This window comes from Nelusetta ayraudi, unplaced genomic scaffold (genome assembly GCF_046127955.1).
Source record: "Nelusetta ayraudi isolate G7.1 ecotype Tasmania unplaced genomic scaffold, CSIRO-AGI_Nayr_v1 ptg000002l, whole genome shotgun sequence".
Classification (NCBI taxonomy): domain Eukaryota; kingdom Metazoa; phylum Chordata; class Actinopteri; order Tetraodontiformes; family Monacanthidae; genus Nelusetta; species Nelusetta ayraudi.
The window spans coordinates 3,123,804-3,137,500 of record NW_027466052.1 but is presented as its reverse complement, the minus strand read 5'-3'; the positions used below and the strand labels follow the sequence as shown (position 1 = coordinate 3,137,500).

At 46.8% G+C, this 13,697-nt stretch overlaps 1 protein-coding gene and 1 long non-coding RNA gene across 10 annotated transcripts in view; one reads left to right on the top strand and one right to left on the bottom strand.

The window, feature by feature from the left end:
- The window catches only part of LOC142882883 (serine/threonine-protein kinase BRSK2), a 26,696-nt gene extending 18,945 nt beyond the window's left edge, over positions 1-7,751 (top strand). For 4 of the 9 annotated variants that reach the window (XM_076017583.1, XM_076017582.1, XM_076017586.1 and 1 more), the window contains exons 14-20: positions 1-79; positions 1,374-1,422; positions 1,527-1,650; positions 3,109-3,289; positions 4,108-4,200; positions 5,368-5,409; positions 7,136-7,751. The exon at positions 1-79 is cut by the window's left edge. In XM_076017583.1, the coding sequence (XP_075873698.1) occupies positions 1-79; positions 1,374-1,422; positions 1,527-1,650; positions 3,109-3,289; positions 4,108-4,200; positions 5,368-5,409; positions 7,136-7,344 (777 nt within the window). In that variant the 3' untranslated portion in view covers positions 7,345-7,751. The remainder of the gene's footprint in view (positions 80-1,373; positions 1,423-1,526; positions 1,651-3,108; positions 3,290-4,107; positions 4,201-5,367; positions 5,410-7,135) is intronic. The other 5 variants (XM_076017590.1, XM_076017584.1, XM_076017588.1 and 2 more) reach the window with 2 other exon arrangements.
- Positions 7,752-8,345: 594 nt separating this feature from the next.
- LOC142883063 (uncharacterized) lies at positions 8,346-9,048 on the bottom strand. The gene is made up of 2 exons (XR_012925988.1): positions 9,000-9,048; positions 8,346-8,900 (listed from the first exon to the last, which is right to left on the bottom strand). It is a non-coding gene; the product is annotated as an uncharacterized LOC142883063 (long non-coding RNA).
- Positions 9,049-13,697: the final 4,649 nt, after the last annotated feature.

Here is a 13,697-nt window from a genome sequence, read left to right as displayed (position 1 = left end):
GTCCCCTGGAGGACACGACTCAACTCCATCAAGAACAACTTCCTGGGCTCGCCGCGCTTCCACCGCCGGAAAATGCAAGGTGTGTGTGTATGTGGTGTGTGTGTAATGCGTAGTGTGAGTGTGTGTAGGTTTGTGTGTGTGTATGTGTAGTGTGTGCTTGCAGCATGGAAGACCAGGACCCTGCTGGGCTCCTATGGCAGGACTGTTGCTGTTGGCTGTTGACTATTGATGCGCGAAGTGAAACCGGGCTCTTTGACGAACGGCCGCTAACAGAGGACGGGTCGGGATTCCCCTCCTTGTGGAATGGCGACCGTTAATGTGGACAACATCTACACGGTGTTGGATTGGCCATAAAGAACTCTCTACTGCCAAGACTCTCTGAAGCACCTGAGGCCAGCATGGAGAGACTGATGACCCTCCTTATTCTTGGATGAGGTCCTTCGCCGGAACCCCTGAGACAGACAAGATCCTCCTTCTTGTGGGACTCAGTGTTCTTGCGGGACCTAATCACGGGATATGGAATGGGAGTACTTGGCAGACACGGGATTGGCCCGGTGAACTCAAATGGCGTGAGGTTACTGCCTCTCTGCTCTGAGCATAACCTGACCATCACCGATACCAGTAGGTTCTTCCAGCAGAAGGATAGAAGCAGAACATCATGGATGCGTCCACGCTCCAAACACTGGCACCTGCTAAAGAGATGAAGAAGACCCAGCAAGCCAGCAACCGTCAGCAACACCACCACCGTGTACACCTGTCCTACCAGCACCAGGACCTGCGGATCCAGGATAGGCCACCAGAAAACCCTCCGTTGAGACATCGGCTTCCATAGACAGCTACGAGCGTGTGTGTGTGTGTGTGTGTGTGTGTGTGTGTGTGTGTGTGTGTTCGTTCGTGCGTGCGACTGACCAGCACAGTGTTATTGACAGTGAAGCGACTATAGACAACAGCACACAACACACGACACCTACAAGCCTCACATGCACACCCACGCACACACACACACACACACACACACACACACACGTTTGATGATGTCAAGATAACTGTTGTTTCCCGACTGCAACATGTGAAAGTTACAGTGCGCTCACAGTAATGTGACCCTTGTGACCCCGAGCTTGAGCTAAGCCCCTACCCCCCAGCACCCGCCCTCTGCCGGACCACCGTCGTCCAATCACAGTCACGTCGTGAGTCTTTCTGTCCTTTGGTGTGAAGGTGAACCGACTGATACACTTTCTCAGCATCGCCGTGTTTCCTCAGTGGAAGGGGGTTGGGCCCTCCCCACCCCCCACCCCGTGCCTTATCTCACTGGCCACCTTCAATCCTCCTGTGACCTTTGACCTTTGACCCTCCCTCTCCCCCACTCCCCACAGTTCCCACGCAGGAGGACATGTCCAGCCTGACTCCAGACTCGTCTCCAGAGTGAGTGACGTCATCTCAGCCGGATCCTTTTTTTTTGGTTCTGTTTTTTTTTTTTTTTTTTTTTTTTTTTTTCTTTACAAGCGGCACTCTGTCTCCCTCTGCAGGCTCGCCAAGAAGTCGTGGTTTGGTAACTTCATCAACCTGGAGAAGGAGGAGCAGATTTTCACTGTGATCCGGGACAAACCACTCAGCTCCATCAAGGCCGACATCGTGCACGCCTTCCTCTCCGTGAGTGCCGCGCAACTTCACATTCAATATCCATGTTTATATCCATTGTTATAATTATTATTATTATTATTATTATTATTATTATTATTATTGTCATCATCATTATTATTATTTTTTTAATTATTATTATTATTATTATTATTATTATCATTATTATCATTATTATTATTATCAATATTATTATTATTGTCATCATTATTATTAGTAGTAGTAGTAGTGTCAATCAATTGCAGGGGTGAACAACCAAATACATACAGAGCTCTCATAATATACTGTGAATATACATGTACTGTATAGATAGATAAATAATTCAAATAATATAGAAATGCACATATAAGTACATGATATAGAAATATAAGCGCGTATATGTATTTGTGGTGAATTCTTCTGGTGGATTCAGGTGATGTAGATGTTGAAGGAGTCTTCACTGACAGACTTAGTTGTATAAAAAGTGGTTTATTTCAAAGAAGTCAACAGTCAGACAGGCACCATGGAAAGCCTGGGGATGTCTCTGGGCCAGATGTGAGCAACTCCGATGATGCTTTGTTCACATCACCTTTTATACCTCCCAGCAACCAGGGAGGAAGATGCTAGAAGTGGGGGAGAATGTATACATTCCATAGTTGCACCCCCAATGACCATCTGGTTTCAATTTGGTGGCCGTTGGCAACAACAAGACCATATATGGACCCTGAGACGCCCTTAGGGAAGAAGTGCAGCAGGTTCACTGCTGAGTTCACATCAGGCCATACACATAAGTTCACATGATGTCATATGCATAGATTCAGATACTACATATGTCAATAAATGTTATGTAGACGTATGGAGACGTATCGAGGGTGTCATCCTGCCTTCACCCCATGAAAGAATAGAACAGAATTTCCTTTGTTGTCATCATACATGGCGACGGAATTGCAGCAGCATCCTCTATTGAGATACATACTCATAAAAGCAGCAGTGATTAAAAAGAGGAGTTTCAGATAATAATCATGACAAAGGCAGCTGGGATTGACCCCAGCGGACCTCTGCAACCCTGAGTGCAGGAGGCAGCGGGTTTAGAAGATGGATGGATGGATGGATGGATGGATGGATGGATGGATGGATGGATTTATCTATCCATAGTGGACTGTTGCTGTCCGTGTAGAAAGTGTTTGTCTGTGATTGGACAGGGAAGAATTTGGCACCCAAATGAAGAACTGAAGAAGCCTTTCTCAAAAGAGAGGCGGAGACATTCTCACCATACTTCAAAGTTGCCTAAACCTCAAAGAAAAACCTGAAATTGATTATTATCATTATTATTATAAGAAAATGCATGCACGCTCACCTGTTCCCTCCCCCTTTTTTTTAATCCAAAAATGTACAAATTCCTCGCCATTTGCACACCTGTCTGAGTTTCCAGACTGTTGCGGGTTTTGCCGCCGGTCAGCTGACCCACAACTCCCCATCTGTCTCCGGCAGATTCCCAGTCTGAGCCACAGCGTCATGTCCCAGACCAGTTTCAGGGCAGAGTACAAGTCCACGGCCGGACCCGCCGTCTTCCAGAAGCCCGTCAAATTCCAGGTGGACATCACCTACACCGAGGGCACCGGCACCACCAAGGACCACGGCATCTACTCCGTCACCTTCACGCTGCTCTCAGGTGGCCACCGCCTGCAAGGGGCACTTTGGTCACGGCATCCCTGTGTTGTTTTGCAGATGTGCAGTCAGAGAATTAGAGAAAATAAATAAAAGACTAAATAAATAAATAAATAAATAAAAAATATATTTAGTCCACCCAAAAATTGATACACCTCAATACGACACTAAGGTTCGGGAATCCATTCAGAATCACACTTACAAATGACATCACCTTCATATTGGTGACCTAGCAAGCAGCAGCAAGCAAAGCAAAGCAAGCATTAAATGCTTGGCGAGCAAAACCAAGCGTTTAAATCATGATTAAGACAAAATAACTAAGGCCAATGAGACTGTCACCACGTTATTTACATTATAAATTGCAGATGAGTTGCAACTAAATCTCAATCTTCTCCTTCAGCCATCGTGGGTTCGTCGTATGGCAACCGGATCTCTGGGTTGAGTTCAGTTTCTCAGGTTCTCCGGACTTATCCAGTGAAGTTAAGCGTAAGACCCGCTGGTCTCGGCGTAGACTCTGGATAAGATTGGCTATTGCAATTGACGGTGGTGCGTTCACTTACAGCGACCAGGAGCCTCCGATGTGGATCCTGAAGGCCTCAGGCAGATTTCATGGAACCCGACCACACAAACTAGCTGAAATACGATCGGATAAAAACTCTACCGTAATATATAACAATAGAAGCAGCACAACCAAGTCGATATTCGACGTGAAAAGAACTGACTGTGGAGAATAACTTCATTATCATATTTTTGGGAAAAGGTTACGTTTCTAAGAATGTTTGGGCCAGGCCTTGCTGACCCTCAGGTCGTCTTTTCCGCCAGGTCCCAGCCGGCGTTTCAAGCGCGTGGTGGAGACCATCCAGGCTCAGCTGCTCGGCACCAACGAGCAGCCCGGCGGGCAGTCCCAGATTTCCGGTAGGTCGGCTCCGCCCACCCCAAACCCCCTCCCACACTCCCGGTACCTCCCACGGTCACACCCACCTGGCGGCCCACCACAGCTCGGAACGGCCCGGTTCACTGCTTCCAGCACACGGCATCTCTACGTGCATGTCCCTGCTGCAAGCAACGCGCCGACACACACACACACACACAAACACGTACCCGCACACACGCACACAAACACACACACACACACACAAACACACACACACACACACACGTGCGCACACAGTGACTTCGGGCTGCCTATAGAGAGACAAATGAAAATATGGAAGTTAGAGAGAGAGTGTGTGTTGTCCTCCTTGCTAGCTTTTGCTGGTCATGTGACTCAGTCCACCCGTGATGGTTGCCTTGATAACAGCGCCCCCCACTCTCCCCCACCCCTGCCAGTCTCCAGACCACTTAGCCCCGCTCCGCCCCACCCCACCCACACACCCAACCACAGCATGCTAAGCTAACGCCTCTGAGAAAGTTTGGATGGGATCGATCAGTGTGGGCTACCTCCTGTTGCGTTTCAATGGCAGCAGAACAGGAAGTAATGGTGCAGGGAGCAGTGGTAGCAACACTGCTGCTGCTACCACCTGGCCAAAACTGCACCTCCTGCTTGCATCTTTGGCATTGGACCAAAAATCCAAACTATCACACACTGGGACCACTGGGAGGCCAGTGCTTGCAGTGGTTCCAGTGGCTCTGATGGTCCTCACCAGTGGTTCCAGTGGCCCTGATGGTCCTCACCAGTGGTTCCAGTGGCCTGATGGTCCTCACCAGTGGTTCCAGTGGCCACCACCACACATGGCGCTGTGGTCAAGTTGTGTTTGTGTGTGCAGAGCTGCATGTTTGACTGCTTCTGTCAACAGAATGACCCACAAACACACACATGTACACACAAGCCACAAGCCAAGTCCATGTGTGTCTCTCAGAGAACCTTCAGCCTTTGCCCGATATTAAGAAGACCTTCTATTGGTCCACATCAGGAGAACATGCAAACAAACTTTTTTTGATTTATTTGAGTGCCCAAATTGAAAAGCAGTGGCTGAAGGTTTGCGCTGCACTGTCATCGCAGTGTTGTGTTGCGTTGTGTTGTGTTGTGTTGCTGATGCGGCGCCGGCGGGTCTCCTTTGTGACGCTGTCCTCTGCTCTCAGACGGCTCGCGGCGCCCGGCCGGTAAATCCTCCAGGGGGCGTGGTAAGAACCAGAGAACCAATCAACAAACCTTAACTCTGGCACCGACACCACCCCCACCCCCCCACCCGCACCAGCACTAACCTGCGTGCGTGTGTGTGTGTGTGTGTGTGTCTGCATGCATATGTGTGCGTGCGCGTGCGTGCGTGCGTGTGCGTGTGTGTGTGTGCAAACTGGCCTGAGTGAGTAACTCCTGCACGTCTGACAGCTGATCACAAACGTTCCATATTTAACGTCAGTGCAACCCAATAAAATAGCCCATGGAGACGGTGAGTAACGACAATAACGCAATGCGCGCACACAAACACACTGTTACACCACTAATCAACACTAACACCAGCCTATGATTGTGTGTTAACATGCGCCGTGTGGTGCCACCGCATGTTTTTTTCTTTACATTGACTCACCTGAGAAACCGGCGGCTGGATGTCGGCCGCTGTGTGGAGGGTTACTGGGAGCACTGGGAGGCGTCCGTTAGTTAGTGGTGTGTGGGCCAACCTACCTGTTGAGCCAAGTTTTCACTTTATTGGTGTGGCGGGCTGGGGCGGGTCAAATAATGTATGACGGGATCTCGACAAATGATGAAATATTTATTTGAAATCAGTTTATGTGGATGAGCTACCGCACCAATTAACATCAGAAGAAAGGGCTTAGCAATCTAACGTTGATACGGTAGTTAAGTGCATATGTACCGATGCAGAAATCGGTGCATGAAAGCACCAATCGGCGAGTTCAGGCAAGGGCAAACTACGGCCCGAGGGCCATATGCGGCCCATTAAGCCTTTTAATCAGACCCCCCCGAATTTAAAGAAATGATGTAAATAGTAAGTAAAATAGCTGTATTTCGTCCATTTTTCAGTGTTTTAATAGTCATTTCAATAAAGAGCTAAATACCCACACGTTTTTGTTCCCTTTCAATTGATATTAAAGCACATTTCTACATATCCCATGATATATATATTTTTTTCCTGTGAGGTGGGTCACCAAAACACTCCATCCATCTGCTCCTGCTTCGGCCCCTCTGTCACAGTTTAGAACCCATTGTGGCCCCACCAGTCAAAAGGTTTGTCCACCCCTGATCTGGCGGCACCACAGCATCACTAAACAGAGAGCAGCAAGATGAGTGAGTTTTAGCACTATAGTTGGACTTTTTTTTTTGTTCAAGGGTTTTATCATCTTAGGCTGCTACATTCTACCGTCAACCACCTTTTTGACGATGTAAAAAAATCCATGTTAAAAGACATAGCCGTCTATTTAATGAGAGCAGGTTGCAGGCCGAGGCGCGTCAAATCATTGGTAACTGCTGGGGACCCGCATGTTGACAAACACCTTGACCCGCACACCACTAGCGTCCGTCCATCCGTCAGGGCAGGAATGACAGCGTCACCTGCCCCTCCCTCCAGAAAGACTTTACTTTCAAAGCTGTTCCACATGAGACTGATGGAAGGTTTGGCCAGTTAGGCCCTTTGGCCGTTTTGATTGGATGTACACTCTTGATTCCTGCCCAGCGTTAGTAATGCTGTGTCACTGCGATTCAACACTTGGCCAACAATTGGCCAAGGCCGGAATAGCTTTTCACCCAGTGCTCCAGTAGCTCTCCAGCCCAGCAGGGGGAGCTGTCTGCATCCCACTGCCTCTCCTCCTCCCCTCACCCCCCCATCCCGTCAACCTCTCAGCTCATCTCTTGTCTGTTCTCTTTCTCTCTCTCTCTCTCTCTCTCTCTGTGTAGGCAGCCCGTTGAGTAACTTCTTTGACGTAATTAAACAGCTTTTTTCAGACGACAAGAACACCTCGCCGTCCCATGCGCCAGGTGGCGCCGCCGCGACTAGCCCCCCCGCCAAGCATGCCCAGACCCCCCCCAATGACTCCAAAACCCCCCCCACCGGCAAAGACAAAACAAAGACGGCCGCCGGCAACAAGACGCAGGAACGACCTTAAGGTGGCGCATAGCCGTGCATGACAAGCTCAGCGATTGGGCGGTACAGAGGAGGCGGAGCCAAACCGCAAACCTCCCACTTTTTGGGCCTGGATGTGTGGTTGTGTGTGTAGCGAACAGCTGCTTCTCCTTAGAGCTCCATCACTATTTCACACTTGCAAGTAGCGAATGTAGCTTCGTTAGCCCCCGCACCCTCCCCCCCGCGTCCCATGCGGGGGGGAGGGGGGAGGGGGGTCGGAGTGGGCGTGTCCTCCTCTCTCATGTGACGGCTTCACTTGTTTCCCACCAGGGATCATCCGCAAAAACTGCTGCTGACCTCCACAAGGCTGCGTCCGCCAGGACAGTCCGGGCCTGCCGGACGGACGAACAGAGCCACCTCCACCCCACCCCCACCCCCCTCACCCCCCCACACACACATAAAAACAAAAAAGACCACCCCACTCCCTCCACTCCCCCCCACCACCACCACCAACAACTCTGGTCCCTCCTTTAGAGCAAACAGGGAAGTGACTCAAAGAAGTTTGAACAAGGAAATAAAGCCTTAAGACGCTAGTGTTTGTGCAGCTCTCCTCAACCACCACCACGCCCCCCCCCCCCCCCCCCCCCCCCCTCACCCAACCATATACACCAGGGGTGTCAAACTCATCCTAGTTCATGGGCCACATAAAGAAAAATCTATTGCCAAGCGGGCCGGACCGGTAAAATCATGGTATAACAATAACTTCAGATTTTTTTTTCCTTTGTTTTACATTGGTTGTGTTCTTGTAACACTCTGCACTCTGCTTCCACCTCTCTCTGTTTTGACATTTTGGGACAATGCTTATGGCAAGGAGAGGAGACGTAATAGCGTAGGTGGAACAACAGCGCAGCTTCAGAGCGGTTGCACTCGGGCCTACTTGCTGCGTCCTGGTATTAACAGTTTGTTTGCAGAGCAGAAACGCTATTGCGACATCCAGTGGACACTTTTAGAACAGCAGTTTCTTTCATTGAAAAATTGCAGCTGTTTTTTTTTTTTTTTTTTTTTTTTTACTTTGCAAAATCATCTTGCAGAGCGGAAATCCCCCATTGGTTTGACACCCCTGATATACAGTGTCTGGACAAGCAGCAAGTGAGGGACGCACGGACGAATGAACGGACACGGGCTCTTATTCATGCCATTTTTGTCCCCCCCCCCCCCCCCAACGTACGGTACTCGCTCAGTGCTGCACCTGTGGAGGCGTGTTAACGTAGCGGGGGAAAGGGGGCGGGGCCGTAAGAAGACTCCAGGGCGATTGCACACAGCCGGTACTGTCTTGTATGTAAAGAGGTGTAGTTGTAGCATCTTGTTCTCAACTTGTGTTTTTCTTGTATTTTGTGTTGTGTTACCGTTTGAGCCTGCACTGCAACTGCAACTGCGGTGGTGACAACAGCCGGCCCGGTTGTGACGCACCGCGATGCGAGCGGACCCGAACTCTCCTTCCTTTCGGCACTTTCAACTCAGATTCAGGGTTCAGTTGTGACGCATTGGCGCCACTTTTCTCTCATTTTTTTTTTAAATTATTATTATTCGGGGCTGAGCCTCAGCGAAGTCCTGCTCAGATCTGAGCAGGTCTTCGCAAGGCGAAGACTCGATTGTATTTATTATAATTATTATTATTATTTATTATTATTTTTTAACACAGTTGAGCTGCTGAGTATATTTTTTTACTTTGTTGTATTTTTTAATTTATTTATTATTTTTGTTATTTATGAAAAACGATGTAGAGAATGTTTTTGAAATAATTCAAAATACTTTTTTTTTTGTCATGTTTTAGTTATTTGAACTCTGCTGTGCGTGCGTGTGTTTTTGCGTGTGCGTGTGAACCACGGAAACATTAATTTGGACACGATTTGTCATCACTGAGGAATGTAGTTGTAGCCTCGCCAGACGACCACACACCTTTTTGTTGGAAGCCCCGCCTACCCCAGCAGACTCTCATGATGTAAATACGCCACTGGCTGCATTTCAAATAGCAGGGGGAGCCTCTTCTCTTGGCTTTTCTCCGACGGCTCTGCAGCGTCACTTGCACGTCCACTCTTTTTTTTTTTTTGCCACGCAGTCGCTGGAGACGCACCCCCACCCCCACGCCCCCTTTTACTTTTTCGCGCCCGCAGCCTCCCGATGGAGCTTTTGATTTGATTTTGGGCGAAGCTGCCTTCATTGCCGACCCCCTTTTGCCCCTCTACTCTCTCGCTCGCTCTTTCTCCACGTGGTGCGCGCGCACATGCCGTCAGCACGCAGTGCGTCGTTTTGATCTTTAGGGGTCGCCGCGGAGCCGATGATGAGTAAGAGAGAAGACTTAAAGCAATACCCGACATCGGCGGCGGTTTCGAACAGAGCTGGCAGGGGAGACCGCCGGCCACACCACCCTGCTGCCCCCCCCCCCCCGTCATGTTACTGTGAACAACCTCTGTGCTGAAGAAATAAACCTGTTGACTTTGGAGCCTCTCTTGTTGCATCGTTTTCTTAAAAAAAATAGACGCAGGTGTTTTTAATCAGCGACTCCTGACATGGATGAAATCTGCAAAAATCGATGCTTCTGTGAATGTTAACCCCGGGACTGTTTTTCTGTTGTCAAAATCTGTCCATGTTCCAGGGAGAGTAGTTAAAATTGTCCAAAAAAAATAAAATAAAATAAAATTGCTTGAATTCTTGCGATCCATAAATCCGGTAAAAACAAAACGACGTAAATAACCAAATTTTAAAAATATATATATAAATATTTTCCTGCACTCTTTAAGGTACGGCTAAGGATTGTGTCCAATAGACTGAGCAGTTACCTGGATCAATTCCCATCAGTTATGCTTTCAGGAAAAGCAGCAGCACATGCGTAGCTCTGGTTCTCAACATAATCCGGAAAAAAAACAAAAACAAAAACCTTCTGTCACCACGGACAGTGGGGAAGATGCGATTGGAATCTTCCTCGACCTGCCCAAAGACACACTGGACACTGCGGACTATGGGATCTCACTCGGCAGGCTGTGCTGTAAACAGGCAGATAATCAAACCCTTGGCAACGTGTCCAACTTTACAGTGCTGCGCAGTGGCGCCAATGAATAAGTGTTCAAAAAGATTTTCAGAATGTTTTTCTTCCACTTTTTGCTCTCACTTAACAGATCCATCTCCCAGGCACATATTAAGCACTGTTTCGTCGTACACGTTTACGTGTTGCAATGACAATAATAACATGTTTATTATACTTCTCCAGGTTTTCCCACCAAGCTAAAGAAAGCAAGACTTTCTTTCACCAAATTAAAAATGTAAGGCTTTTCCATCATCGTGAACAAAGAAGAAGTGTATTGTGTCATTTACAAAGGTAAAAAAAAAAAACAAACAACAACAACGACAACAACCCAGAAACGTATAATGTCATACGCCTACTTTGGGGGGAAAAAAAACAAAAAACAAAAACACCAACAACACTTGTGCAAACAAAATTAAATATTATTTGCATAACTAAAAAACAATCACGAGATTCTCATTTAATCTCTTTTAAATGAGGTAGAGGAGTCCCTGTAATGCAGGTCTTGCTTCAGCTACACTGTTTCTGGCTGTCAGACAGTGTCAGCTTGAGAAACCTAAGTGATATGAGTCACATTTGTGTTTTGAAGTTGATTGTATTGTGCCTAGTTCAATAAAGTTTAGGCCTGCCTTCTATATGAGCGAGAGACATACTAGCTGCGTTTCTATTACCCTTAGATAAGCACAAATAATCGTAATCGCAATAAAAAACTGGTAATGGAGCGGCTGGCTGATATGGCAGTGAGGACTGTTTCGAGTTAATAGATCACACAGTGACATTAAATGTGTTGAAATTTTTTTTTACAAACTATACTAACAATAAACTATGCAACACAGATATGTGTAATAACATATATGTATATATGTATATATATATATGTATATATATATATATATATATATATATATATATATATATATATATATATATATACATTAAAAAAAAAAAAAAAACACTGTTTATGTCCAAAAGGGGGAAAAAGAAATTTACAAGAATTAGTCAAGTGAACAGTTCTTGATATTCACATTTGTCCGGTGTAGGAACTAAAAGCTGTACAGTTTTTCTGGACCCTGGAATGAAGTATTCCCTGAAGCGACCAAGACAACCAAAAGCAAATATCCTCTTCCCACTGGCAAGGTCCAGGTTAGACCCGCTGACATCTCAGCTGATTGACATGGTCCAAAAGACTTGGCAGTGGAAGGGGGTTTTTATGGTTCATCTCCAACCGACTTCCGATGGGAAGGTCAGATTAGGCAAATTAATCTGCATTGTTTCATGATTTTACCTTTCAAAAAACTTGTCAGGGTGGTGGTGAACTTTCAAAGTCGGTTAAAGCCGTGGTCTCACATATATACTGTTGTTCACCAATACAATGTAGGTCATCCCATGACTGTGTCCAGGTCCCCTCTCCAATCTTCGGCGGAGCCACGATGGCAACACAGTCCTCAAACGCTCTGTCTGTTTCATTCCGCTCATTTTTCCAGTACATGTTTTGGACATCCATACCGTCAACCCAAATAAAATCACCTTCTGTAATCATGTCGTTCGCTCCAATCCAAGCAGCCCCGTGCTGAGCGACAGTGGCACTTTTTACGAGTGTGGTCAAAAACTCCTGGTCTGTTAAACTGGGAACAATAGCCAGGTCTCCACCCAAACGGACACATTCGGCACGAGCAGCCAGCCACGACTTTTGGTCAGTCGACAAAAAAAAGCACTTGGACGAATGCTCCACCCAGTTTGGCATGCAGTGAGCACATTCAAACGTTTGATTGTTACAGTAGTCCCAGATCGACGAGAACTTTGGGTTGAAAACGATTGCTTGGAGATCGCGAGATGTCTTTGTGCAAATATTCATTTCACTCACCATGTTGGTGTAGTTGGCTGCAACCTTCCTCAGATCCAGATTTTCAATGCTCAGTTGGTTAAATGTGGCATAGCTGCTGTTAGTGGTTTGCACCTTCAGAGTTTCTTCTCTCAGGTCTTCAGTAGTGTCATTCAACTGGTTAGTGCAGTCGTCCGCAGCCTTCCTCAGTTTCAGATTTTCGTCCCTCATTCTTTCCATTTCAGCATTCAACGTAGTTTGGTTTTTGCCATAAAATTGCTGGTTCTGAATATCTGTCCTCAGTTGGTTTGCTTCACTCAACAGGGTGGCATAGCTGCTGTTAATGGTTTGCACCTTCAGAGTTTCTTCTCTCAGGTCTTCAGTAGTGTCATTCAACTGGTTAGTGCAGTTGTCCGCAGCCTTCCTCAGTTCAGGATTTTCTTTCCTCATTCTTTCTATTTCAGCATTCAACGTAGTTTGGTTTTTGCCATAAAATAGCTGGTTCTGAATATCTGTCCTCAGTTGGTTTTCTTCACTCAACAGGGTGACGTAGCTGTTGTTAATGGTTTGCAGCTTCAGATTTTCTTCCTTCAGTTGTTTACCGTTATTTGACCAATTACTGCAGTTGTCCGCAACCTCCTTCAGTCTGAGATTTTCGATGTTCAGTTTTTTAATAGTAATTTCAGTCTCCACAGTGTCATAGCTGTTGTAAGCTTCCTTTAGATTTTGAACCGCTTTCCCCAACAGACTTGTACAGTTCTGTGTTGTTATGTTAAGATGCTGTATCAGACCGAATTTTTCCTTCAAATGCCCAGTGATCTTCCCGTACTCTTCAACAAGCTTCTTCACGTCCTTCAATTCATTTATTGCAGCGATGAGATTGAAAGTGGCGTTCTTGAGTTGCTGCTTGACGTCCGACCTCTCTTCATTACACTCGGTCAGTAATTTGGTAAAGTCGGAATTGGTCATAATCTCACGCTGCTCGAGCTTCGAGATTTGCTTACGGCATTCTATGAAGGCGCGAAGTCCCAGGGTGGCCATAATGACCAGAGTGACGAACGCCACACACACCACGACTGGAGAGAAAAAAATCCCCTTCAGAAGTTTGGCCAGTTCAGGCGCTTGGTGGTACCAAGGTGCTGACTGGTCATCTTCTGCAGCAGCTTGTGGTGGCTCTTGGGTAGGGGAAGAAGCAGCAGAAGGGCTGTGGGGAGGAAAAGCAGCAACATTTAAACCAGATGTTACGAATGTGGAGGCCAAGCACACATTTGACTTTGAGCCATAAAAAATGTAAAAAAAAAAAAGTAAAAAAATTAAGTGACATAAAATGTGTCATATTTGAAAAGAATACCTTTTCTATTATTTTGAGAGTTATCATAAGAACCATCCTTTCATCCATTTTTCTTTTCCTCTATCATCTATTTCTGTAGCTAAGGTCACAAGGGCAGGTGGAGCATTTCACAGCTAAGCCAAGGTGGCGCTTCACTATAGA